General features: G+C 56.1%; 1 protein-coding gene across 13 annotated transcripts in view; it reads right to left on the bottom strand.

The window, feature by feature from the left end:
• Window positions 1-444: 444 nt before the first annotated feature.
• Window positions 445-27,833, bottom strand: part of LOC108314694 (BTG3 associated nuclear protein) — a 138,089-nt gene continuing 110,700 nt past the window's right edge. For all 13 annotated transcript variants that reach the window (XM_037743932.1, XM_017543692.2, XM_017543693.2 and 10 more), the window contains 2 exons: window positions 5,328-5,471; window positions 445-1,066 (listed from right to left, as the gene is read on the bottom strand). In XM_037743932.1, coding sequence (XP_037599860.1) covers window positions 995-1,066; window positions 5,328-5,471 — 216 coding nt within the window. In that variant the 3' untranslated portion in view covers window positions 445-994. The remainder of the gene's footprint in view (window positions 1,067-5,327; window positions 5,472-27,833) is intronic.

Raw genomic sequence — 27,833 nt, 5'->3', positions numbered from 1 at the left:
AGTCAGTGAACACGGCTCCATGCAGGCCCTTCAGCAGCCCCTGACGTAACTGCCGCCAACAGATGGTGTGGGTGAAGCAGGCTAGGCCCAGCTGGTCACAAGGGATCCAAACTGCCTCTGGCACTTCTCTTTGCAGCTATTTTCTCTGCCTTAAAACAATGTTTAAGTGGGAAGGCCTGCCTCTGTGGCTGCAACTTTCTCTAGGGATCCCAGGACTGTGCCTTCTGGAGTGGGCAGAGGTCTGTGGTTTATGAGAACAGGACGTTCCACAGCTGTGTCCCAAAGCAGGTTTCCCCTGGAGAGCTGCTGCGACATGGAAACGGAACTCAGACTGTTCTGGGGCGGCCACACCTGCTGTGTACACAGCAGGACGGCAGCAGTGTGGCCTGGCAGTCAGCGAGCCCAGACGGCTCATCGTGCAGGAGGAAAAGCGTGAGGCTGCCGTGGTCATAAATACATTTTATTTCATTAGAAATGCATAATTACAGTGTTTGACAGCATTTCCCCTAGAAAAGTAGGTCAGCAATACCCCATCAGAACGAGAACTGGCTTTGCAAACACCTGTCTCTTGACACTCAACAGAGCACACAGCAAAGGGCTCCTGCTACTCCCCTGGGATTTTTTTTTTCAAATTTTGTTTTTTGTTATAAACACCATAGCAAATTAAAAAAAGCTGTTTAAACAGAAAAATATCATAGTCTTGATTTGCCGCACACCGGCGACGCTCTCCGCACTGCGCCTCCCCTCGTCCTCCTACACCAACAGCACGGCTCAGACGAAAGGGGTCTCCGGCTGGGGGCGGGGCTGCCGCTCTTTTCGTGGACAGGATGCTTTTCCCCGCGGAGGCAGCAGCTGTCAGACGCACTTCAGCAGAACACGTGCATTCGCTGCCTGTGCTGAAGCCGTGAGAGCGGGGCGCATGGGGGCCGGGCCATGGGCGGAGCCGACGAGGGGCTCCCAGTGTCGTGGGCACTCCTGGTGCTGTGGGCACCGCTCACTGGATCTGGATGGCCCCGTGCTCCAGCTGCATCTCTGGCTGTAGTGTGGGCTGCAGCGCCTCAGCTGTCTGCAAAAGGGAGAAAGGAGGGGACTTTCTAGAAAAACACCCAGTACTGCATAGCCTCGGGTATCATCAACAGCCAGCGACTTTCAGGCAGAATCAGACACACAGCGACAGGAGCACAAAGGAGCCCTGATGGCCCCAAGGCTCACCCGACTTGGGACAGAACACACCTGGCTCCCAGCGGAACGACGCACACAGACCCTGTGCCCAGGGCAGCTCTGGCACATCCAGGCCCCGCCCCTACCCACGTGGCCGGCTCCTGCTTCTCCATCTACTGCCTCACTGTGAAGTAACCCAGAAGCAGATGACATCCTGCCCTCCCTAAGGCATTTACCTGGAGACTCAGGTGCCATTCTGCCTTTCTATAAACCCTGTTCCCATGCTTCAACAAAGTATTTCTGGAGTAGCTATGTTCCTCGCCTCACACATGTAAGTTCTGGTCAATGAGTTACAGGTATTAAAAGGACTTGAGGTACACAATCACAGCTTTATCGGAGGCTGGGTGCGCTGGTTCATGCGTGTAATCCCAGCACTTTGGGAGGCTGAGGCAGGTGAATCACTTAAGGTCAGGAGTTCAAGACAAGCCTGGTCAATATGGTGAGACCCCATCTCTATAATAAATACAAAAATTAGCCGGGAGTGGTTTTGCACACCTACTAGGGAGGTTGAGGCAGGAAAATCACTTGAACCCAAGAGGCAGAGGTTGCAGTGAGCTGAGATGGTGCCACCATTCTCTAGCGTGGGCGACAAAGCCAGACTCCGTCTCAAAAAACCATAAATAAAAAATAAAGGAAAAATATGTAATGCTGGAATAAGTCACTCATCATGCAGCTGAGCCACACGGAACATGCCCCAAGTGGAAGCAATCAGTCTAGGCCTTCTGTGCACACTCCCAGAAGCCCAGGCTGCAGGGCTGGGCTCAGCGACCACAAAGGAGGAGGAGAAGCCACGAGCCCACAGCCGAGCCCACAGGAGACAGAGGCCCGACAACTCCTATTACGGTTAAGGCGCTGCTTTGTTTTGTTTTAGTTTTTAGGGACAGGGTCTTGCTCGGTTGCCCAGGCTGCAGTGCAGTGGTGCAAGCACAGCTCACAACAGCCTCGATCTCATGGGCCCAAGTGATCCTCCCACCTCAGCCTCCCAAGTAGCTGGGACGACTGGTGCACACTGCCACGCCAGGCTTTTTTTTGTTTGTTTGTCTGTTTTTCCCTGAGACAGAGTCTTGCGCTGTCACCCAGGCTGAAGGGCAGTAGCATGATCTCGGCTCACTGCAACCTTCACCTCCTGGGTTCAAGCAATTCTCTGCCTCAACCTCCCGAGCAGCTGGGATTACAGGTAACTACCACCATGCCCAGCTAATTTTTGTATTTTTAGTAGAGATGGAGTTTCACCATGTTGGTCAAGCTGGTCTCCAATTCCTGACCTCATGTGATCCACCCGCCTCAGCCTCCCAAAGTGCCGGGATTATACTGTGAGCCACCACGCCCAGCCCCAGCTAGTTTTTTTATGTTTTGTAGAGACGGGGGTCTCACTACATTGCCCAGGCTGATCTTGAAGTCCTGGGCTCAAGCAATGCCCCTGCCTCGGCCTCCCAAAGCACTGGGATTACAGGCATGAGCCACTGTGTCCAGATGAGGCTGTGCTTTTTCAAGACAAGTGTCAAATGACACTCGACACAGTATTCCCCAGATGAAGGAGGCGCCTTCTGGGACAGGATGAGGGGCCAGCACAGGGATTGTCTCCCGAGAGCCCGGCCACAGCCGGGAAGGCCTAAGGGGAAAGGCCTCATGGGAAGGGGTGAACCTGAGATGGAAAGGAGGAGCCACGTCAGGGCCCTGGGGTGGGTGGCTTCAGGCCACAGGAGACTGGGATAGGAGGGCCACTGCCTGGGATGCAAAGCCCCTCCCCCTGGACAGCCAGAGAAGCAGCTGGGGGCGCGGGTGCCTGGGGACAGCGGGGCACAGGTCTGGGCTAGCCGAGAGAGACGCACTTGCCATCCAAGGACGGTGGCCAGCCCGTGTTCCAGGCAGAGGCTGGCGGAGGCACTGCCCCTGCTACAGATGGCTCATGGAGCCTGTGACACCACAGGCCACCCCGTATGAAGATGTGTCTTCCCCCACAAATGGCACCCCCTACCCTCCCAACCCACAGCTCCAGGGACAGGCCCACGCTCCACTTTGAGGACTGGCCACCCCACAGGCCAGCCACCTGCCTTCCCTCCTAAGGGAACCCCTTCTTCTCAGAGCCAGGCCCTCACAGCCGAGCCACAGGTTTTCCTAGAATTAGCTCATGTGTGTAGCTCTGCTATGACCAACAAAAGATGTAATGCAATTCCTGAGCACAGCTGGGAGTGGGGGCTTCGTGTGGATGAGACTCAACCAGAAACCCGTCTCTGCTGGGTGCAGTCATGCCTGCAGGGTCGCCATGAAGGCCTGGGGTCACTTCCTAGGAAGGCAGAGCTAGCCTGAGGACAAGCTGAGATGGTAGGAAAGACAGCTGGGCCCTTGGTGACGAGCTAACACAACCTGCAGCCGCCACGCCTCCAACAGGCAAGTCCAGCCACACTGGGGTTTTCTGCGGGAAAAGCAGCGCGGTAAGCAGGTGTATTCCTTAGCCTTTAAGATGGATCCTAATTAGAGCGTTCACGTGGGGCCTGCCAGGCAGGCCACGGTGACAGAGAAAGCTTACAGGAAGCTAGGGGTGTAAAGATCAACCGTGGGACACAGGTTTCTCCAATTCTGAAACCTGGAAAGTGACCAGAAACTCAGAATGCAGCAGGATGCCGAGGCACGGCCCCGCATCTAGATGCCCAGGCTCAGGGTCTCACGCCCTCCCGCAGCACTGTCTGGAATGGCACGAGGGGCCAGCATGCGTCCCTGAGCACGAGCCGAGGCAGGCGGGCCTGGGCTGTCTTCACGGACAGGTCAGGTTCACCCCACAGAAAAGCAGCACTGCCCGACAAGTTCGCTTTGGCCCCCCACCCACCTTGTGTCCACGATCTCCCTTCACATGCTTCCAGCCCATCTCCAGCAGGGTCAGTGACCGTGTGGAACTGAACACAATGCAGACTGCAGGGTGGGCCCACACAGGGGCACCACACCCATGGGCAAAGGGTACAGGGCGGGCCCGTGTGTGTGTGTAGGGGAACTACACCCATGAGCACAGCAAGAAGGCTCAGTAGGAGGAGGGGCCAGGCCTTCTACAGGACACAGGTCCTTAAACTCTAGGCTCGCAGCTGTCCCGTGGAGAGGAAGAAGACATGAGTGTCGGGTGAGCATGGACATCACATGGCCGCCGCAGCTCAGGGGCTGCAGAACTGCCCAGCCTGGCCACCTGGTCGCCCTGGTGAGCGTGGGCTCTACTGAGCCCATTTCTTCAGCAAGCACCTCCTGAGAAGGACCCTCTCCTCCAGAGGGCTGAGGAGCACACCTGCCCTCAGCAGCGCCCAGGGAATGGGAAAGGCTGCTCGGACATCTAGGATTTTCATTCTGAGCATAAAGTGGACGGCATCAAGACCCAGGTGGATCACCAGCTCTGGGGCCACAGAAAGGACAGGAACAGACCCAGAGACAGTGGCCAGAATGTTCCAGAAGGGCTGGGCAGCAGCCATATTAGGCTGGAGGTAGAATAAGGACAAGGCTCTGGCTGGGCACATTCCCAAAGCAGGAGGCGCGGAGGCTCCCGGACACAGGACTGCCTTGTGCCTCACAGCTGTATTCAAGGAGAACAGCAGCCCATGGCGTCACAGGGGCTCTTGTCTGGGCCTCGGCCACGCTGGTGACTTCAGCACAGCCTCTCCCTCGTGAGCTCCGGCTGGCGAGGTCTGGAGATGCTGGCGTGAGCCCGCTGGGCCATCCATAGAGCGCAGCAGCCCTGGGCTTTGCTTCGGGAGATGCTGGGGCACGACAGCCCAAGGCACTACTGGCCCGGCCCCAGGCTGAGACCTTCAACAGGGGCAGGGAGCTCCCAGGCTGACGGGGCCCCGACGCTCCCCAGCCCACAGGACAGGGCAGAGCTTCACTTCTGCTCCTGAATTTACAAACATTTCCACAGGAGAGTCTCAAGCATCAGCTGGAATTTGGAACTGAGGCAGGATCTACCCTCTCTCTTCACATTCATGGTGTGTGTGAGACGAACCCTCGTACGGGCATCCGTGTCCAATCACGCACCTCTCCTGATCATGCGCCCTCCACACAGAAGGAGGCATGAGAAAGCCCCGTGGCCCATCACTACACAGTGTCCCGGTGAGTGGCCCCAGACTCACCTGGGCCCCGGCCGTGTGGTCGCCCACCGGCGCCAGCTGCACGTACTGAACCTGGATGTCGCTGCCCTGGAGTGGCGACCCGTCCACACCCGCCGCCGCAGGATCCGAGGAGGCCACGGCGATCAGCTGGGCACCCTGCAGCACCTGGAGAGACACGGGGCCCTGTCAGCAGCACGGCCCATGACCCACATGGCTCCAGAGACCACAGACCCCAGCCTGCAGGCGCTGTCCCAGGAGTGGCAGGGACACCGAGGACTCTCAGTGCATCCCGTCTCCCCAACACTTTCAGTCGTGCTGGATCCAGTGAGAGAGCGCCATCAAGTCTCTGCTGCACCTGCAAGCTCCCCGCTCGAGCACCCAAAGAGCGGACAAAGGGAAAAAACAGCTAGGCAGAGCTTCCAGAGAGCAAACGCAAACGTCATGGGGCCTCCTAGAAAAATCCTCATGGCAACCACGAAGGGCACAAGCCCTCTCACACTGCCAGTCAGAGCTAAAATCTAAGCCAGGACCATGAGCGTGAGGCTGAGACCCAAACTCTCCCCATTCCTGAGGCTGAGCGGCCTCAAGGGCTTGCGGGAGCAGAGGAGCTGTTGGTGGGCACTGAGAACCCAGGAGAAGCTCACAGGAAAGTGAGGCCCAGCTCCAAGAAGGGCGGAAGTGAGACCTGGTAGCAGAGAGCCCAGCTGGCCCTCCCGACCCTGCGCTACCTCCCAGTGTGTGGGACGAGAATGGGGGACGGGTGAGGCCCCTGGGTGGGCTCTGGTGACCCCATCACTTGTGAGCACCCAGGTCCATTTCCCACCCAATCCGCCAGGCGCTCCAACAGCCAGGCGGGCAGCCCCAGGACTGGGATGGCCCAGGCAGCAGGTGGGCGGCCCCATCTCTGAGGGCACTGGACATGGGCCACGGGCTCTTCACTTTGGGGGTTGCGTCCCACCCTGGAGAGCCAGGAGGTCCACCTGCACCTTCCACACAGAACCTCACGCTGTGCAGAGTCTCACACAATGACCCTGGGGAGAGCTACAGCCCCTGTTGCAGTGCGCCCCACCCCACAGAGCCTGGCCGCAGCCGCCCTCCAACGGGACCCGCCCTGGACACCAAGCCACACACAGCGCCAGCACGGGCCCCACAGACACGCTGCACAGGCAGCCCGGACCAGGCCTTTCAGGCTTCACACACAAGTGCTTCTAAAAACAGTCTTGTCTCTAAGCAAAGTTCACCTCCAGTGCTAAAAGACAAGCCTTTTCAAACTACAAAGCATATTTACCCTAAACTGAGGTTAGCCAAGTGCGGCACCAGATCAAACCTGCTGCCTGCTTTGTACAGCTGTGAGCTGAGAATGGCTTCTACATGATTTTTAATGACAGCAAAAAGGGCAAGAAATTCTTTTGTGTCGCATGACAGCTCTAGGAACCCCCATCTTTGGTGCGCACCTACAGGCCCGCAGGCCCCCATGTGCCAGTCGGTCACAACGCGAGGGCCATGCCAAGCAGCTGAGACAGAGACAGGGTATGCCCCCCAAAGCTGAAAACCCCATCCCCCTGGCCCTTTACAGACAAGCCTGGCAACCCTGCCCGCCACTACCTGCAAGCACGCCCACCTCAGGGGACCACTGAGCCGTCAGAACGACCCCTGGAACGGTCGGCCTTCCGCCTCGGGATTTTGTCTCAGACAGTACATAAGAAGGAGCATGGCCAGGGTGAGGCAACTTGCTGGACTCTGGGGTTCCTTGACCCGAGGGCCCCTACTGCAGCAGCCCTGAGCCCAGGTATCAGACCCGGCCCGGCTTGGTCCCAGGCTCCATTCACTGTGCAGCTGGCCCTTGACACCACCAGGGTAAGAGGCACTGACCCCTTGTACAGCTGGAAGGCACGGACAGCCTTTGACTCCCTGACACTTAACTACGAACAGCCTGTCGACCAATGGCCTAACCATGCCAGCCTGTGAGCAGACATTCTGTGTGCTAAGTGCAGCATCTACCGCGCTCTCCAACAGAGAAGGCGAGGGAAGACGTGGTATGCGGGGAAGCACTGGAAGAAGAGACGCGGCTGCTGTCCACCAAGCGAAAGTGGATGGTCATCGGGGCCTTCGTCCTCACCGTCTTCACCGACTGCGGCTGGGGAAGAGAGGGAACAGGAGGGGCTGGCCTTGCTGAGTCAGGGCAGCAGAGGCGGGAGAGATGGAGGAGGTAGAAAACGAGGCAGACATGCTCCACCTCATTGTATCAAAAGAAAGCCCATGTGTAAGTGGATCCTCACAGCTCAAACCCGCATTGTTCCAGGGTCAGCCGTGGTCTTCCTCCAAGGCACAAGTGTCAGTCTTTGGTGAGGGACAGAAAGAGCGGAGCGTTGTGAAGTGCATGCACTGACATCAGAACGCTGACAATGGGGCTGCTGACCCTGGGGTCCGGGTGCCATTTACGGATGAGAAAGTGGGGCCTGGGCAGGGGTGGGGGCGGTTTAGGGGCTGGGCTTCCATTGCACAGCAGGTGGGGGCAGAGTCCATGCAGGAAGCACCCGGGTCCCCGAGGCGCTCTCCTGGGCCACCACCATCCATACTGGAGCATGATTACCCTTTGCCTCCCTCCAGCCTGCGTCTTTGAGAGGGAATGGAGAGGGAAGGCAGGGACTCTGCGAGGGGACAGCTCAGGCGTGGGTCTCCACAGGTTCTTAGAAAATACAGCCTGTGGTTTTAAAACAGCACTCTAGTTTTTGATGAGCTAAAAAAGCCGTAGACTTTTTTAACAATGAATTTATCAGTAGCGAAAAAAAAGCAGGTCAATGAGGTGAATGTCTGGCCGGAAAGAACTCCATCTTTCTGCTGACACGAAATAAACCACCTGAGAGTTGCTGGTGCGCCGAGAAGGGGGGGCGTGGGACACAGCTGCCCCTTCCTGTCATCTTTACAGGCCCCGAGGTCCCGCAGGCACAGCACACTGTTCAGAACCCAGCCTGGCGACGACCCACTGAGGTTTCTGGACTCTGTGTCACAGGACGGGGCGAGCCCACTGGAGCACCCTCCATCTGGCCTGGGTGCAGGGGCAGGAGAGCAAGCAAGTTCCTGTCAGCCACAGAGACACGGGCTCAGACCTCGAGGCTGGGCACAAGGGTGCCCAGAAAGGTGGAGGCCCTGGAAAGAGAACCTTCTCAAGGAAGGAAGGGAGAGCAGACATTCCTGCCGATGTGCAAACCCAGTAGTAACTTTTCAGGGATGCCAGGAGCAGGATGGGCAAGGCGGCAGCTGCAAGGGGCTGGTGAGAGTGGTTCCACACTAGGCTCCACCACGCGCCCAGGCAGTCGCTCTGTCTCGGGTGGATCCTGCCCCAGACCCCGGGCCAGTGCCCACAGGAGGCGGCAGCCAGCAGCCGCAGTGCTGGGCTCTTATGTGAGTCCTGCACAAACCATTTCCCGCTCGTCACAGCACAGGCACGCTCCTGGCCCCGAGAAAGTGCAGGAAAGCATCCTCAGGGGCCGTCCCAGAGGCGCCCAGGGCGGCGAATAAAGCCAGCTGACGGCACCAGTGTTTCCCACCTCTTCCCACCAGCCGAGGCCCTGAAAACTCCTGACTGGCAGGAAGTGGTCTGTGCAGCGCAGGAACCTGACTGGTAACTCCCGAGCGCCCACCCACCTGCCCGCCTCTCCACGACAGCAAGGAGACCCTGGCGCACACCCAAGGTTCCCACCAACCAGGTGACTTCCAGGAAACCCAGGCCTGGGGCAGGCAAGAGAGGAGCACACAGCAGGCCCGCACCTGCTCTGTCCCCAGCTCCTGGGAGCCTATGCCACGCAAGCTGAGCTCTGCGGGGACCACAACAGGGGGCCTAGTGCGTGACACTTTCCATTTTTCTTCGGGCACCTGTCCACCCAGCTCTATACCACGTGTGAAAATGGAAAAGAAGCTCATGGCCACATGCAAAGCAGCACCGTCCAAGCACCTCCTCACCCACCACACACGTGGCGTGGCGTGGACTGATGAGACACAGAGGTGGACGGCGTCTGGGGAGGGCAGGTCTGTCAGGGACACAGGGGGCACAGACACGGTGGACGGTGCACTACGTTGGCGGCCCCACACTGTGTAACTGTGGAAGGCAAGGCTCAGCCAGGAGCTTTGTTGGGCCCCTTGTTTCAGGGTGTCACCAGGCAGGAAGGACAGAACGAGGACACTGACAGGCTGGGGTGGAGACTGGGATTCACCCCAGGGTGGAGCAGGGCAACGTGAGTGGGAGGGCGGCCACCCAGGGCAGGAATGGCCAGAGCATGGCAGGGTGAGCACCGTGGGCCCCAGGAGGGCCAGGCACTGGGGAGTGGCTCTGGATGGGGACAGCAGCAGCTGATCCGCTTAAATTAGGGAATAATGCCAAAGAGAAGAAAAGGTTCTGCAATTCTAGTACAAAATACCCACAAAGTTTCTCCAATCAGGTTTGAGCAGTGGCAGTACAGCAGGTGAGGTGGGGTTGGCCTGGAGCCCCTCAGGGCACAGCCCCTGGCTCCCGTCTAGGGGGCACGCAGCGGGGTGCAGGGTCACAGCCTGGTTCCAGCTTGAGTCCCCTCCCTGAGGGAGGCCCCAGAGCAGACGAGGTGTGGGTGGGAGCCGGTCAGCATGGGATGAAACACCTGGGGAGACACTGGCTGGGGGCCGAGAGGCTGAACAACGGTGACACCCAGCACCCAGCCCCACGGCTCTGGCCCCCTCGGTCCCATGACACCGGCCACTCACTGGCATTGCAGCCAAGAACACAATGCCTGGCAGGCAGCACAAGGCTGCACAAGGTCAAAGGGTCAGCAGCCTTGGCATCCCCCACACGCCTGGGCCCTAGGACCGTGTCACGTGCTGTGTGTCCAATACTAATTAATGAAAAAGAAAGTAAGCATGCATTCCTATAACTGGGTTTCCAGGCAAGTTCAAAACTCAGCAAAAAATCTGCCTGGGACCTCCATCCACAAGTGTCTAAGCCGCTGCAGAAACGTGCCCTGGCCAATGGCTCTGACTCTGCTTGGCAGTCACCCGCCTCGCACGGCCACTGCCGGCAGCACTGCCTCCTCCGCCGTGGAAGACCCTTGAGTCTCCAAGGGAGCAGGAGCAGGAAGGAGGCCCCACCGCGGGGAGCTGGGTTTCGAAGGCCGACGGCAAAGACACACACAGGCGCCTAGGCAAGGTTTGGCCTTTCTGGAAAAAAAAAAAAAAAAAGAAAACTGGACAAAATGCTCCAACGTTTTGAGTTTTTCAAGAATCTATCAACAGACACTTCTAGCTTCCTCCATGATTTATGGGGTAGGATTTTCTCATTTCTGCCTCAAATCTGCATTTTTCCAGGCAATGTAGTTTTGCTTTATGTGAACAACACAGCTCGGCTGAAAATCAACAGAATTTTAGGAAAAAGGAGGAGGAGGCGCTTGCTTTTGGGAACAGAGGCCGTGGTGTCAGAGACCGAGCCGAAGCCAGCTTCCTTCGAGCCCTTCACCAGGGGGCCAGGCCCGCAGCGCCCAGCAATCCACAAGGCCGCACCAGTGCCAAGGAGGGAACCACACCAAACTCCCAAGTTTCACTCAAAGCGAAATACTGCCCATTGGTAATGTCAACCTCTAGGTGGGGAATATTCCCTGAACATTCACTTCCCGTTAACACATTTATCGGGCAGTTCAGTTCCATGTTTGTGAACCTCATTTCACAGTCTGAAAGTGTGTACCCTGAGGGTCCCCCTGGCAGGGGGGCCTTGCATGAGGAAAGGCTCTGAGTCCTTAGTGCTCTAAGGATGTGTCAGGGAGAAGCCCTGTCCACCCCATGGCCACCTCGAGTGGTCACAGCTCGCCCTGCACCTGCTACAGGAAGGGGACAGCAGAGGCGGCTTGGGCACGGTCCCAGGTGTGCAAAAGCCTCAGGCGCAGACACACACCCTCTCCCACATTCCTGTGCCCACCGAGAATCCTAAGCTGAGCAGTGGGCCCAGGAGGGATGAGAGGTGGAAGGCAAGCGTGACAGAGGGTCCTCCCGGAGGGGAGCTGCTCTGCTGGGGACACCATGGGTCTGGGATCCGGCAGGCCACCCGGGACTGGGGTGCCCTTCCATACCCCACTTTCTTTGTGCTCCAGATGAGCAAGCATGCAAGCTGGTCCTGCCCACCAGCCCAGTTCTCCTGAATAAAAACAAAAGCAGAGCCGGTCCCTACTCTCCTCCCTCCCAGGTTGACAAGTTCAGCCTGAGGGAACCACTGCCACTGTGTCATCAATTTTTAGAACAAAAGATGGTGAGAAATTCTTCCCTCCATTCCTGCTGTCTTCAGAAACTACCTCAGGCGCATCTCACCCCAGCTGGCTGTTCTAGGCAGAGCTACCCCCCTCCACAAAGACACCCTGTCCCAATCCCTGGGCCCTGTGAAGGTGTTACTTTACATGGGCAAAGGGACCTCACAGATGTGGCTCACAGATCACCCTCACATGATTAGATGACCCTGGATGGCCAGGTGGGCCCAGTGTCATCACGGGGGTCTTTAAAGGCAGAGACTCCTCCCAGCTGCAGAGGGTGGGAGAGACGGATGCACAAAGGACTCACCTGGCCACTGCTGGCTTTGAAGACGGATGGGGCCAGGAGGCAGGGGATGCGGGTGGCCTCTAGAAGCTGGAAAAGGCAAGAAAACGAATTTTCCCCTATAGCCTACAGAAGGACCAACCCTGCCTTGCTTTCAGCCCACTGAGACCCAGGACGGGCTTCTGCCCTCTGGTAAAGCCAAGGGGTCTGTGGTCATTTGTTATGGCAGCCACAGGAGCCTCCAGCCAGGTCCCCAAAGGGCTCTTGATTAAAACGTCAAATTCCCAAACAGCAAAGACAACAGAAACAAAAGACCTGGCAGTCCGTGCCTCCAAGGCGGGCTGGCAGCTACAGGGAGGGCAATCTCTTCTCCATTACAAAGAGTTTGCACTGTAGGAGTTTTTAAAGCCACAAAAAAATTGGAGGAGGGAAAAAAATGAAATGTCCCCTATCACTGCATTTCACCGGTGGCCACTGGGCTCCAGCAGCCTCCCAGGGCCTCCCAACAGCCTGAGGGCCGGAGCCTCAGACGCTAAAGGCGGGGTCCTAGCTGTCTCCTGTCCCAGCCGCAGGGGCGCCCTGGGGGCAACACGGGCGGCACCCCCACCTGCACACAGGCACATCTGGCATAGCCAGCCGTGGAGTCTGTGTCTGGCAAAAGCACTGTTTTTAAGGGAGGGAGGCATGTCTGGGAGGGGTCCCCAGGCCTCCAGTTGAGTGGCACGTGGTGCCACACAGGCGCCCAGCCTGGCAATGCCCTCTCCTCGGCAAACCCGAGTGGAGGAACATCAAGAGGACCAAAGACAACCCGATTCTGGCCCAGACACCTGGCCGCATCTTAGAAGCATCTGTCCATGGGAGGCAGGCAGGTTGTTTCCGTGAAGAGCAAAATGTCAAAAGCTCATTCAAGGCCCACTCATTTCTTCAACCCTAAGTGAATCTGTCCTCCAAACAAGAGCCACTCTCCCAGGTCCATGATGCCACCAATGTTTTCAAGAGTGTGAAGGAAGATGAAACCACCGTCCCTAACCACAGGTGACCACAGGGCAGTGGGAATGCAGCCACAGAGACGGCCCTGCCGTGGACGCACAGCTGCCACACCATCCCCTGCCTTGCTGTGCACCCCTCCACTCTCCCCTGCTCTCCTGCACCCCTCAAGCCCCCGACACCTCCTGCCCCAGCCTTGCACTCTGCTCCCTCCGAAGAGAGGCCCCCCGCCGACCCCAGTCACCCAGCGCCGCTGCCTGCTTGTGGTTGGCCCCCATGAGAACACAAGTTCCAGGGCAGCAACAAGGTCTGTGTCTTTGTTCCCCACAAAAGCCCTCGCACCCCTTTCTTCAAATCTTAAGTGTACATTAAATGTTTTGCTCATTTCTGAAAAACTTACCAAAACAAAACCAACAAAGAAAATCTGAAAGTCATGACTTTTCAAACGCTTTCCCCGTTGAGGACATTTCTACTTGCAGTTTCATTTGCCCCTTGGGTATGCCTGCCTTCATTGTTATGATAGAGCTACAAAGTTAGATTCTGAGGTTTCTGACGCGTGACTTTCCGTGTAATCAGCTGCATGGATCATATGAAGAGTCATGTCACTGGCAATGCAGGCAGGAACATTGCTGTGAGGATGTCACAACGTGCCTTCCACAGCCAACGGACGGCAGAACCCTCTTGGAAGTCAGCTCCATGTTTTCCTAAGTCTCAGTAAGAACAGCTGTGATCTGATCTTAAACTCACCTATCAAGGGATCTTTTAAAACGTAAACTGATTACAAAATCATCACAGGAGCTTGTGCACAGAAGGCGAGAACAGAAATGAGCAGTGGTCACCCCACAGGGGCTGAGAGTCCAGGCTGAGAGGGGACTTACTTTCTCCATGGACCTGGTGGATTGTTTCATATTGTTGCCATATGTGGATTTCACAATGAAACACTAAATTCCTATTAACTAAGCAAAGGACACAGAGCTTAGTGATGTGGAAGGACACGGAGGACCGGGAAGACAACCCAACTCCTCCTTCTGGGACCAGCGCCCAGGCCAGGGCAGAAAGCGTCCACTCTGGGGAGGCGAGGACTGAGGGACCAGCACCCAGGCCAGGGCAAAAAGCGTCCACACTGGGGAGGTGAGGACTGAGGGACCAGCGCCCAGGCCAGGGCAGAAAGTGTCCACACTGGGGAGGTGAGGACTGAGGGACCAGCACCCAGGCCAGGGCAGAAAGTGTCCACACTGGGGAGGTGAGGACTGAGGGACCAGCACCCAGGCCAGGGCAGAAAGTGTCCACTCTGGGGAGGTGAGGACTGAGGGACCAGCACCCAGGCCAGGGCAGAAAGTATCCACTCTGGGGAGGTGACAGCTGAGAGGCAAGAGCTGATGCTCTGGGCCTGGGACGCATGCCCACTGGGCACGAAAACAAGTGAACTGGGGTCAGAAGCAGACACTGCAAGGGCAACACCACGAAGTGCACAGAAATGAAGGCATGGTCACGGAAGGCCATGGGGCGCCCTCCTCTCTCTCCGCTACGCTGCTGCAGCCTGACGACACCTCCACACCCTGTGCAGCCTCTTACAACACATCGGAGGCTGAGATATCATCTCTTGATTTGGACTTGATTTCAAATTGTAATGAGTGAAACTAAGGGATCAGATCTTAAACGCAAAGCGGCAAAGATGAGGTGGAGCCAGGGTCCCCCCAAGAGCACTGCATGCCCAAGATGAGTGCCCTGGGATTCGTGCAGTGGATCCTGCTACTGGTAGGACGGACCCCACGATGAAAGGAACCCCAAGTCTGATGCAGGCCATCAGGCTGGGCCGAATTCCCACTTAGAGCCCAGCAACGAACATCCGAACAGGCTCTGGAATGCAGCAGCCGCTCACTGGAAAGGACAGTGTCCTCGCTCCCAGGCTAGTGGCCAGAGGCCGCTCCTTCAGGCTCCAGTGACGCTGGCCTGCGGCTGGACGTGAGGCAGGCTTCCCAAAGGGCGGCACCTCGTCATCTTGGCAGAAGCTCAGGGACAGGGCTGCAGACACATGCCACTTTCCCAGCTCCGTTCACAGGGCTTTCCCCTGAACATTTCTGAAACAGAGCCAATTATTGTCAGATAAAAGAAAGCGGCAGGCTGGGCACGGTGGTTCAGGCCTGTAATCCCAGCACTTTGGGAGGCTGAGGCAGGCGGATGACCTGAGGTCAAGAGTTCGAGATCAGCCTGACCAACATGGAGAAACCCTCTCTCTACGAAAAATACAAAAATTAGCCGACTGCAGTGGTACATGCCTGTAATCCCAACTACTCGGGAGGCTGAGGCAGGAGAATCACTTGAACCTGGGAGGTGGAATATGTGGTGGGCTGAGATTGCACCACTGCACTCCAGCCTGGGCTACAAGAGCAAATCTCTGTCTCAAAAAAAAAAAAAAAAAAAAAGAAAGAAAGAAAGAAAGAAAAAAGAAAAAAGAAAAAAAAGCAGCAGAGAGTATGAACTGGAAGCAGCCTCCCGAGGGAACCCTGGCCTAAAGGCACTGCATTTGGAGCATATACACACCTGGTTTCCTCTATCTGTTGAGAATTCAGAAATTCTGTTTAATGCCCAACTGAGGCAATGCCAAACTGGTGTAAAACCTAAGGTAAATGCAAGAAGCCCAAGCAAGGACTTTTCAGTACTGTTTAGATATAAAACCCTGACTCTAACCAGGAATCCACTCAGATACAGTGAAAAACAAAACAAAACACGGCCCACTCCCCACGCATTGAAAGGACACACTGTCAACACTACTTGCGTGTGTGGACAGAAACAAGGATGAAAGCACTAATCCACAGGTCTGCGGGAAAAGCCAAGAGCTCCTTCACTGGTTTCTGTCACTTAGCTTTCAATCCAAGTTGTTAAGGTGTGAGAGCTGACACTGTAACCAAAGTGCCTTTTTCAAATCTAGATACTAATTTTAAAAGTAGCTTCCTCACACTAGAAAAATGAGGTGCTCAGAGAAAGAGGTTCATCCCAGTGATGCCCCCAGGCCACCAAATGACCTAAAATCTTTCTCCTATGTTCCCACGGCAAAGGCCAAAAGGCCACATCACCATTCTTAAACCTTTAAACCCATGGATGGGAATCCTAACATGTGTCCTTAAATTCCATTTCTAATGCTTTCACAAACCAAATCACCCATGAGTGGATGGTCAGAAACAGCACAAACAGCAGGCCAGCACAGGGAAAGGCAGAAACCTGCTCCTCCTGGGATCAGCCCTCAAGCCTGGAAACCGGAGACAGTACACAGAGACTCCCTGCAGACCTCAGGGTTTAAGTCAACGGATCAAACCTTTTCAGAAAACTGTCCTTCAGGCAAAAAAGAGTAAGCTTCAAAGCTAACAGGCTAACAGCTATCAGCCAGATTTACAGCCCAGAGCATGGCAAGATGCCTCAGGGGATCCCACGTTCACACAAAGGTGCCTCCTGGCAAGTGGGACACAAAGCAGCCTCTGAGGTGCTCTGCACGGTTCAGCATGAACCTCAAGCACAGCCTTGAGAGAAGGCAGAACAAAGGCTAACACACCACAGGAAAGAAAGTGGAGGCCTGCGGGTGCTTGCCGCCCACCCCACCTGTTCAGCTGGCGGCTTTCCTGGGAGTGACCTTAGCCATGTGTGTTGGGGTCTTCTGGCTGACTGGGGCAGGGTGGGGGACGTTTAAGAACGCAACCAAAGTCATCCCTGAGGCCTCTGGCACTCCCCAAAGACCACAGGCCTCCGGCTTCTGGATGGTGAGAGGGAGGGTGGGCCGGCAGGGGAAGGGGAAGGGTAGGAAGGAAATCAGGATGAATCTGAACGACAGTGCACAAGCCTCCCATCACCATGGCACTGCCCAGGCACCCCCAGGAAAGGGAGAGGGGCAGGGGGGGAGCCTAGCGACTGCCATCCAATTTCACATGTCAAGGGCTAAGATGCCAGCCCTGAGCTGAGGATGAGAAGAGCCTCTCTACCTCTCCGCAGAAACCGGCCACCTCTGCGTGCTCCCACACACCCTCCGCATGGCACCGTTCTCCTGGCTCTGCTCATTTCTTTAACTTGGAAAACTTACTGTATGGCACAAAAAATACGTTTGAATCCACCATGATAGGGCAAAAGAATGAACGTCTAAAACAGGATGCAACATCCCGCCAAGCTCACCTACGTCAGAAGAACCCGCACAAGACAGCTCGTGTGGCCAGCGTCAGCTATCTCCCTCCTAATCACGATGGGAAAACGTGGCTTTTAAACGGGGTGGGCCAGCATTCCCCATCACAGCCCTACACCGACCATCCAAGTGGAGGAGGGACAAGCAGGCCAGGCGAGGCTGGGGAGACCAAGAGAGACACCTTGCCAGGTGGGCCGTGCCCGAGGGCAATACACGGCAGTCTCTGCATATGCTTCAAACTGTGTTATACTTAGAAACACACGGCCTCGCCACTCCTGCCGACAGGTGGCTGCCACGTGCTGGTGGCTGAAAGCAGCTCGGTACACTTCTGGCACAAGCCGCTCCCACGTCGGCACTGTCTGCCACAGCAGAGCACCTCTCACTTGGGTACGCCAGAGCACCTGCCATCTCCAAAGGAAGGTCCCGAGACGGACGGCAGTTCCGGGCCAGCCTCACCACACACTACACAGAGAACCCCGCCGTGTGCAAAGCTCAGCCCTCCCAGGGTGCGCGTGCACAGGTCTGGGGCCTGAATGCAAGTCTTCCCCACCAGGCTGTGGCTCCAGGTGACTCCACCCCAGCGCCAGGTCTCAAATGCATCTGACCTAGGCGCACTCAGTGGGGTGTTCGTGACCATGCTGTCTTGTGCAGGGAGCAGAGGAGGCAACCTGGCGTGTGTCACGTCCGACAGTGCGGCTGGTAGGACTCTGATGGGATGTGAGCAGCAGCATGCGGCTCCATCGGAAGCCCCATGGCACCCAGACCCCACCAAATCACATCTTCCCGCAAAAAGCTTCATGTGCTGGTACTGAGCCAGGGCTTGGCACACACCTGCTGGAACGTGGGGCCGAGGCGAGGCAGCGGCCATCATTCTGCTGAAGATGGGGTGGGGAGGTACTGTGGCCTGAACTGTGTCCCTTAAAAAGCAACTCTCACTAACCTCTGGTACCTGTGAACTTGGCCCTAACTGAAAACAGGGTCTCTGCAGAAGCTGAAGTGCAGCCACGCTGGGTTCAAGTAAGTTCAAGTGTGGCAACGCTGGGCTCGGGTAAGTTCAAGTGCGACCACGCGGGGTAAGTTCAAGTGCAACCACACTGGGCTCAGGCAGTCCCTAACCCAGTGACAGGGGCCTTATGAGAAGAGGCACATTTGAACACAGAAGCTGAGGAGGGGCAGAGATTGGAGCCACATGGCCTCAAGCCCAGGAGCAGCAAGCGCTGCAGAGGAGGGAAGAGTGCCCCCTCTCCACACCTTCACTGCCCCCCACCCCCGCTCCACCCCACAACAGTGCTTCCAGGAGCAGGCCCTGCCCGCACCTTCTGACCTGGGGCTTCCAGAACTGTGAGGGAATGGACTCCTATCATTACTAAGCCCTGGGGTGGGGCTCCTAGCACAGGCACAGTGGGCCCATTTCCAGGTCCTCAGCTGGAATGTGGTAACCCCAAAGCCCCTGGCCACCTGGTCTTTTGTTGCCAAAGCTTCTGGTGTGTGGCTTCCTAAGAAACGTCCTGAGGGCCCCTCCTACCATGTGTGGCTCCCCGCAGCAAGCTCAGAGGGCAGTGGCCCCTATCATGCTCTCATAAAGGGGCATCTAAAGGCCTGAAAGCCCAGTTCCAGCAGCTTGCCGCTGGCATGGACCCTAATAAAGAGCTGCTAACCTTCAGAAACAATGGGCAAAGTGGACTTAAAAGCCAAACTCCAGGCCGAGTGCAGTGGTTCACGCCTGCAATCCCAGCACTTTGGGAGGCCAGGAATTTGAGACCAGCCTGGCCAACACAGCAAAATCCTATCTCTACTTTAAAAATACAAAAATTAGCTGGGCATGGCAGCACATGCCTGTAATCCCAGCTACTTGGAGGCTGAGGCAGGAGAATGGCTTTAATCTGGGAGATGGAGTTTGCAGTGCGCCTAGATCGCACCACTGCACTCCAGCCTGGGAGACAGAAAGAGACTATGCCCCCAAAAAAAGCCAAACTCCAATTTCCAACTGAGAAGAACCTGCCCTTTCCTGCCCGTTATTCAGACAGACTGCTAAGTCGCCTGACCCAGCCGTGGCGGACCCAGGCATCGGCACGCTACATGCGGAGGGCGGCAGCACTCGCCTGAGTCACGCAGGCAGGGCAGCTCTCACCAGCTTTGGGCTCCAACCCACTCTCCAGGGAGAAGCACCGCCTCGGGGCACCCCCTCTATCTGAGGCAACATCCCAGAAAATGCCACATTTAGGCAAGAGCTGTGGTGAGAGACATCTGGAAACTGAATAGCCAAAAACTGAATTGGGAATTTAGGCCCAATTCCCTTTGTACATGCACAGCAGAGGTGCTCCACCCCAGCGTTCCAAACAACTGTGAGGCCTGCGGGTGGCGCATCGCGGGAGCAGCGTGTGATTGACACCACATGTACAAAGGGCCCCAGGACCGCCATCCTCACGGCCAGGCACAGCAGGATTCACGTCAGTTCTCCTGGGACCATCAGAGCTCTGGGCCGCCCGAGGACGCGTGTCACAGATGTGGCCGACAAACCCCTCCTCTCACAGGCCTCGGCAGGGAAGCCAGGCAGAGCCCTCTATCCCACAGGGACGGGCTCCCTCTGGCATCTCACCAAGCGCCTGCCTGGGGTCTAAGCTGCTCCCCCAGGCCCCAGGTACGGAGGAGGCACAGACAGAGGCCTGTCCCTCCACAGGTATGCACAGCACCCCAGGGCTGGCTGAGAAAATACATGTGGGCCCACGACCCCAACCCCTGGCCCTTCCCGCGGGGGCCCCCATGCTCACGCATATGAGAGCGCGCTTGGTTTTGGATGACTTGGTTCTCCTGGCTGCGGTCACGGCCACCTGCGAGAATCTCATAGGCCGGTCTCCAGGAAGGCACCCACGCTCTGCGGCGGTTTAACGCACCACCTTCCGGCTTGCACAGAAACCACGAGCTGCACCCTCAGCCCCTCGGGCAGAGACCGCTGGCCTCCCTCGTTAGAGCTCCATGTGGTGTTTTCAGACACTCACGCTGGACAAGGAAAGCTCAGTTCAAATGGGACAATGCTTGTCTTCACTCAGTTTGTTCCTGGCAAGTAATTTTGAGGTCAGCAAGCGGCCATTATCAAATCCACTAATACCAAGAGTCAGAACCCCTGCAAATGTTTTTCAGGTGAAAAAACCTTTCTTCAAACTTTCTCCACGTGAAAAACACCTAAGCAGCAACAATGACAGCTCAGCCAAGAGCAGCGCCTCTGGGAGGGGCTGGCGGGCAGGCGGGTGTGCAGGACGGGAGGGGCACACCTCCAGCTCCCTGACGTGTGTCCGGAGCGTGCCGTGTTCCCTACTCTTGCATTAAAAACAAGGAACCACGAGGAACTCTCCGTGAGAGAGAGACGGGGAGCAAACTTCATCACGATGATACCAGTCAGGAACAGCCACAGTCCAGAGAGACGTCAAGGCTAAAGCAGTCAGGCACTGACACAACTGAACTAGCTTCTTTTAAAATGCTGTAGCTGTAAGTAAAGACTGCCATCACTCATACTGTAACAAGGGCTTTCTCATCCCGCACAGAACAGGGACGTGAATGCCTGCAGGTGACGCTGCGGAGCTGCTCTCCACACCCCCCTGGACGCTGCCCTGGCCTCACAGGCCCTGGCTGAGCAAGCTCCATGTCCCCCTTGACAGAAAGGTAAGCATCAGCCAGGCTTCCCTGCTCTCCTCGTGCTGCGGCCCACAGACCCACCCGCCAGGCCTCCACACAGGGAGGGTGTAGCAGCCCCCGCCTCAGTCTTCAGATGGCAGGAGGGCAGGGCGCCAACCTCACAGTCACGGTGCCTGCTTCAGCAGCAGCACACCCTGGGCTCAGTGGGGTCACATGGCGGCACAGCCCTGAGCAGGGCAGACCAGCGCTGGGGCTCTCAGCCCTGCCGTCCACAACCCTGCCATCCCAGCACAGACCCACACACTCCAGGCTCCTCTGCCAAGTGAGCACACTGGGCACCTCAAGAGCTGGGTGAGGCAAGCTGGGCAGTTAACACGGGGCTGCAGGGACTTGGTGGGGCTGCTGACCACGTCGTGAACCCAGGGCTCAGGCCAGCGTGAGGCCTGCAGGGTGAGGCCCAGCACCCTGAAGGCAGGTGTGAAGCAGACCCGGCATCGCCCTACAACGGCCCTGGCAGTGGAAGCCCGCGGGCGGTGGTGAGCACATGTGCACGTGCAGGAGGGGATCTGACACGCCTGAGAGGAAGGCACGGCCCTGCGTGGACCGTATGGCCCTCTGGTGTGTGTCCTGGCTGGCACCAGGCCTAGAGTCCCGCGTCTGGCTGCAGTCCCCAATCAGATTCCCAACAGCTCCGTTGTCAGGGGCCCCATGGATGCACCGCTTGGCCTGCTGCAGAAAACACAGTTGGGTTTGCTGGGAGGACCCAGGTGCTGGGTGCTTGGCATGGAGTGTGTTATTAATAGCTCCAATGTGGGGCCAGGCACAGTGGCTCAACGCCTGTAATCCCAGCACTTTAGGAGGCCAAGGTGGGCAGATCACTTGAGGTCAAGGAGTTCGAGACTACCCTGGCCAACGTGGTGAAAATCCATCTCTACTAAAAATACAAACAATCAGCCAGGCATGGTGGCGGGTAATCATAGCTGTAATCATAGCTACTCGGGAGGCTGAGGAAGAAGAGTCACTTGAATTTGAAAGTGCCAAGAATTAGCCAGATGTGGAGGTGCACACATGTAATTTCACCTAATCAGGAGAATAAGGAAGAAGAGTCACTTGAACCCGAGAGGCGGAGGGTGCAGTGAGATCATGCCACTGCACTCCAGCCTGGGTGACAGAGCGAGACTCTGTCTCAAACAAACAAGCAAACAAAAAGCTCCAATTTTGCCAGTGGGGAAACGGAGCCCTGTTAGTGGCGCTAACTTACGTGCCCAAGATTGCAGGGCCTGTGAGAACAAGACAGAGAGGCTGACAGCGCAGCTGTCCCTGGCTCCCCCAGCTGCGGCCATTCCCTGTACAGGACAGACTCCTCAGGAAGGGTGCAGCAACGGCCACAGAGCACTGCACTCTAAGAAACTTCAAAAGCTTCACAGACTTTAAAAAATGATTTCCCTCACAACAGGCGAGAAGGGTGACTAAGCCAAACCCTGCTGCTTCAGCCTGTGCGACGCGAGGCTGTGACTCCACTTCTCTTCTGCCGCCGGCCTCCTGCCCACCCACCTGCTCATCACTCGCCGTGTCCCCGCGGCTGTGCCCCAGCAGCCCTGGAGGCGCTGAGCAGCCCCGCCTCAACAGCCCGGCGCCAGCACCTCCTTCACCCTCAGAACCTACTGAGGACCCAGCGGCCTCCCGAGGCTTCTGTGCCTCCAGCGCCGTCACACCCGCCCGGCCTCCCCATCCTCTTCTCAAGGCCATCTCCGCGCCACCAGTGGGAGCTGCCCTCAGACCCGAGGCACGGGGGTTACCATCAGGAAGCACCCCGACACACATGGGGCGTGAGGGACGCCACTGGAGGAGCGGCTCCCCACAGCAAGAGCGGAGCTCGGGGGCCAACCGGGAGGCAGAGGGAAGAGCCGCAGGGGCCCCTGTATGTGCTGTCCGCCGATTTCACTGTGGGAGTCAATGTCAACAACGACCCGAGTTACAAACAAGAGACTGTCTACACGGGAAATCATTCCTAGGGGATTTTTCTACCCTTGATGCATAATTTATGCCCAGAGCAGTCACGGATTCAAGTCACTCTTAATCACAACCTCCCAACCCACTGTCTCAGGTACACAGGCTCCCTGCAAACCCCAGGGACAGGACACACACGTTTCAGATGGGGCTGCAACTCCTTAGAGAAAATGGAAAGAACGATGGTGGTGGGCTTCTGAAAGCTTTGCCACGTTCGCCTGCACTGCCTGCGTGAGAGGAAACAGCCCATCCAGTGGTGGGAGTGAAGAGGAATCCCGGTAAAGCTCTGGTCTGCGGATCAGAAAAGGCCCCACGCTTGAATCACTTAGAAAGCCACAGCGCTGCTGTGGACCGGGGCACATTTCTACACCGGAGGCCTTACACGGCCCAGGGGGGAGCTCGGTCGACAAAGGTGCCAGATGTCGGCATGTCCGGGCCCCGTCGGCCGTCCTCCTCGGGCCCTCCCGTGCGAACCCAACAAATCACAAGGTCCTGCTGGAGGAAGAACGGGATCTTTGCTCACACTGTCCTTCAGCTTCCCACAGGCCAGTGAGCCAAACAACATGAGCTTCTCTTTCAGGCATCTCGACACACTCCTAGTACCAGCTTAACATTTTAACCAGGCGCCGGCACAGTCCTGCATCCACGATTTCTAGAAGAGAGGTTCCTCGTAAAAACACAATGCATGGAACAGTCACTCAGGGGCTCACTCTCAGAGTGAAAACGCAGGTAGGAAATTATATCACGCTTGAGCCCTTTCTTCCTCTGCAGTAATTCCGCCCTTTCACAGTTTGAGGGGACAGGAGCGTGACTTTGGCCAGGCTCTCTGGCGCACACCGAGCGTCAGTGCCTGGCCTGTCAGAACATGGGTGACCCTCGCTGCCCGGCACTGCAGTCCTGAGCGTGCTCCCCACGTGCCCCGTACCTGCTCAGTGCAGGCATCGGCCAGCACCCACTCGCCCTAGAGTCCAGAATGCGGGCACAGGGCCAGCACGAGTCACGGCACGTCGCCCCTGCCCGACACCCCCGCCATCTCTCCACTTGTCAGAAGTCAGACCGTCTCGCACAGGGCAGGGACTTCCCTCCTGGGATGTGACAAGCAGGAGCCAAACGCTACCAACATGAAGGGAGTGAGGAGTGTCCTTCCAGCTTCACACAACGGGGGCCAGGGCAGAGGCACAGGGGTTACCATCAGGAAACATCCCGACACACACGGGGCGTGAGGGACGCCACTGGAGGAGCGGCTGCCCAAAGCAAGGGCAGGGCCAAGTCAGAGTGCCCGCCTTCTGCACGAGGGAGAAGCCAGTTTCTAAATACAGTCAGCATCAAGTGACCTGAGGGCTGTTTTCCACCCCTCATTTCTGGACTCTGACAAGTGAACATCTGGAAGGGACCCCAAGAGTCTCCAGGGCGTCCCCCGGAGGAGGCTCACCTTCCGGCCACCATCCTTCCTTCCTCCGGAGCCCAGAAATCCTGGTGTACAGTACCGCCCCGGGTTTCCTTTCGCCAGCAGCTGCTCTGGTCGCCTTCCAGAAGGTAATTCTTGAGGCAAACGGGTTCTTTACACGTCCATTAGCTGCTCTACACAGAGGCACCCAAAGCGACAGGCGCGCTGGGCGAGCTCTTGGGGGCTGGGCGGCACCCCCACCAAACCGCCCCACACCAGCTGTGTGAAGTCACTCCCATCTCAGCACAGCAGGCACAGCTAAACAGCGGTGACGGAAAAGTCTCAGAACACCCTAAGAATCATCAAAACATCCTTGTCCAGAAAACGTTCTAACATTTGGATCCTTCTAAAAGGAAATGTAAAGCGATTCTGCAGTCACACCTTTTCTGCTTATTGAGAGTTTTAAATAAGTACTGTTCTCTATGTTTTCATGATTGAAGAATTGGTGAACATAAGCCATAGTTGTAAACGGCTCTAACAAGAGTATTTCCAAATGTCAATGTGTGCATCAAATAACTAGGTGCTAACTCGGACGATCACTACTGTATCCATCCACTCAGTGACCATTCGGTATCACCGAGGCCCTGTGCATACGACACTGGGGAAGATGAGACATAGAAATGAGCAGCATTTGTCTTTCACATTATTTAAACTCTTTTACTTAAACTTTTAAATATGTATTTGAAAATGGTAAGACTGATCAGACACAACCCTCCAATCCTAAGGCCGGCCACCACCGTCGGAAGTCATGGGCTCTGGCGCGGGCCGGGGTGCAGGCGCGTCTCGGGGTTGTTATAAAGACACTTCTACTTCAGCTAACAGCGAGCCCTTCAAGGCAGCATCGTTTCAACAAACACTGAAAATGAACATTTCAGTCATCATTTCATCCAAGTTCTCTCTGAAAAAAAGAGAGAGAGAATACGCTTCCCAGCCAAACACTCTGTCCAGCTTGTCCTGGGCCCTTGCCTGACTTAAAAGACTCTTCTATGCTGCAACCACGGACCGTGTCCCAAGAAATTCAATAGGACAAAATGATAGCCCTAAAAATAGCACACCTGTTTTACTGACTAGTCATCACTCAAGCCTGAAACTACCTTCCTGCCGCTTGCCAAAACAGCAAGAAGCTAAGGAGCAGAGAGTCCTTGGGAGCTCGGCAGCCACTCCGCCTCTCAGAACGCTCTGCTGCATACGACAAGCCTCAATGGGGTCAAAAGGAACCTCCAGTGTCAGAGCCAAAGGCAAAGGCAGGAGACGCCACGGCCTCCCTTTCCAGGTCAGGGCCCCCGCCTCCTCAGACAGGGCAAGGACCCGCAGAGCCACGAGACAAGGCAGCAGGCGGCATGCGGGCAGTTCCACGCCCTTCCCAATGTTTCCCGGGACCACTCAACGCCAATCTCACTCCACTTCTGACCGTTTATGGTTTAAATTACATTTTCCACCATATCTGTAGGGAAGGCTTTTCCATAAGAGATTAAATCCCTGAACCACCGCGAGTTTCCAAGATTTCTGCTTGTGTTTTGGCATGCAATGCAGGAACATATTTTCTTGATGGGAGCATTTTTATTAAAAGTGACAACATAATGTGTGCTGTCTAGGAAGGTGAGGTGATCCTCCCTCTGTGACAACCCATTCAGAGTGGCCTGGAGCCTCCTGGAAATACAAGGCCATTCTTCAGCTATAGATAAAGACACCCTGCACACACACTCCTCCTCACTCCCTCCAAAAAAATCCTACACGTAAAAATGTTGGATATTTCCCATCTCTTCTAATCTCTTTCCCAGCTGGGTCTAGAAGGCCTTATTTCATGGAAAACCATTCTGAAGGCCTGTGAAACTTACTCTAAGGAAAGTATAAGGAGGAACACAAATGCCAAAGATGGGAGAGAAGTTTAAAAGCTTTGAGAACTCCAAGCCTGATGTCAGCTGAACAATGGTCAAGTCATCGCACGCACAGACACAGGGGGCCCCCGGGCCTGTCACTGCTTTGCTTAACTTCGCTAAATACACATGCACCACGTGGACGTAAATGTCCTCCGTTACTCAGGGTGTGCTGGGGGTGGTATATGCATTAGAGATGGGTTTCCCAGGACATACACAAAGTGTCTCCTAGTTTTCCAGTGATTTCACATTGTTTAGCCTATAAACATATGCGAGCTTTTCTCACGTACATCTTAGGTAACGTTAGCAACATCTGTTATAAAAAAAAAAAAAAAGGCAAAAAAAAAAACCCATCAGTATTAAAATACACATGTACTAGAAACAGTACCAAGTAATTTCATGATTCATGATCTAAGCAGCATGATTAATACTCCAGCCTGGAAAGGTTTCCCATGTGACCGAAAATCTTCCAAATACAAAGAAAGAATTGACCTAGATTTGAACATCTCAGTAGGTATCATATCCCCTACAAACGTGCTGCACGTTGGATCCAATCTGTAGAATCCAAATTCAACACTGTGAGGCCTTTGTCCTGAAGCGACACTCACTCAGGACCTTCCATTTCTATCACACCCAAGCCACTACTCAAGGCCCACAGGGTAAGGCCAGAAGCAATACCCACTGGTCCTCCACAAAAATTCCTATGAGCAGGGAAAAGGAAGCACAGACATTTCAGTCTCAAGAGGAAGAAGTGAGAACCCAGTAAGTAGACACATTAGAACGCAACTCAGGATCATCAGAAAATTCACTGGACCCCTAGAGGGTGCTGATGCTGGTGCTGGTGCTGCTGACGCTGTGACAGCACTGGGAGTGCTGGTAGTGGAGGTCAGGGCAACAGAGAGGATGACAGCAATGATGGTGGTGAAGGTCGTGCTTGCCAAAGATATGCTATTGCTGGTAGTGGCAGTGAGGATGAGGGACATAATAGTGGTGTTGGCAGTGGTTAAAGTGGTTGTGGTCAAGGTAATGAAGGTGACAGTGGTAGAGGCGGTGGTGGTGGTGGTGGCTGTTAGGGTGGTTGTGTTGGTGGTGACGATGACAGTGGTGGTGGTGGTGGTGGTGGTGGAGGCTGTTAGGGTGGTTGTGTTGGTGGTGACGATGACAGTGGTGGAGGCGGTGGTGGTGGTGGCTGTTAGGGTGGTTGTGTTGGTGGTGACGATGACAGTGGTGGTGGTGGTGGTGGAGGCTGTTAGGGTGGTTGTGTTGGTGATGACGATGACTGGTGGAGGCGGTGGTGGTGGTGGTGGCTGTTAGGGTGGTTGTGTTGGTGGTGACGATGACAGTGGTGGAGGTGGTGGAGGCGGTGGTGGCTGTTAGGGTGGTTGTGTTGGTGATGACGATGACAGTGGTGGAGGTGGTGGAGGCGGTGGTGGCTGTTAGGGTGGTTGTGTTGGTGATGATGACAGTGGTGGAGGTGGTGGAGGCGGTGGCTGTTAGGGTGGTTGTGTTGGTGATGATGACAGTGGTGGAGGCGGTGGTGGTGGTGGCTGTTAGGGTGGTTGTGTTGGTGATGATAATGACAGTGGTGGAGGTGGTGGTGGTGGTGGTGGCTGTTAGGGTGGTTGTGTTGGTGATGATGATGACAGTGGTGGAGGCGGTGGTGGTGGTGGTGGCTGTTAGGGTGGTTGTGTTGGTGATGACGATGACAGTGGTGGAGGCGGTGGTGGTGGTGGCTGTTAGGGTGGTTGTGTTGGTGATGATGACAGTGGTGGAGGTGGTGGTGGTGGTGGCTGTTAGGGTGGTTGTGTTGGTGGTGACGATAACGGTGGAGGCGGTGGTGGTGGTGGCTGTTAGGGTGG

This window comes from Cebus imitator, unplaced genomic scaffold (genome assembly GCF_001604975.1).
Source record: "Cebus imitator isolate Cc_AM_T3 unplaced genomic scaffold, Cebus_imitator-1.0 Scaffold159, whole genome shotgun sequence".
In the NCBI taxonomy this organism is placed as follows: domain Eukaryota; kingdom Metazoa; phylum Chordata; class Mammalia; order Primates; family Cebidae; genus Cebus; species Cebus imitator.
This window is presented reverse-complemented; position numbering and strand designations above follow the sequence as displayed.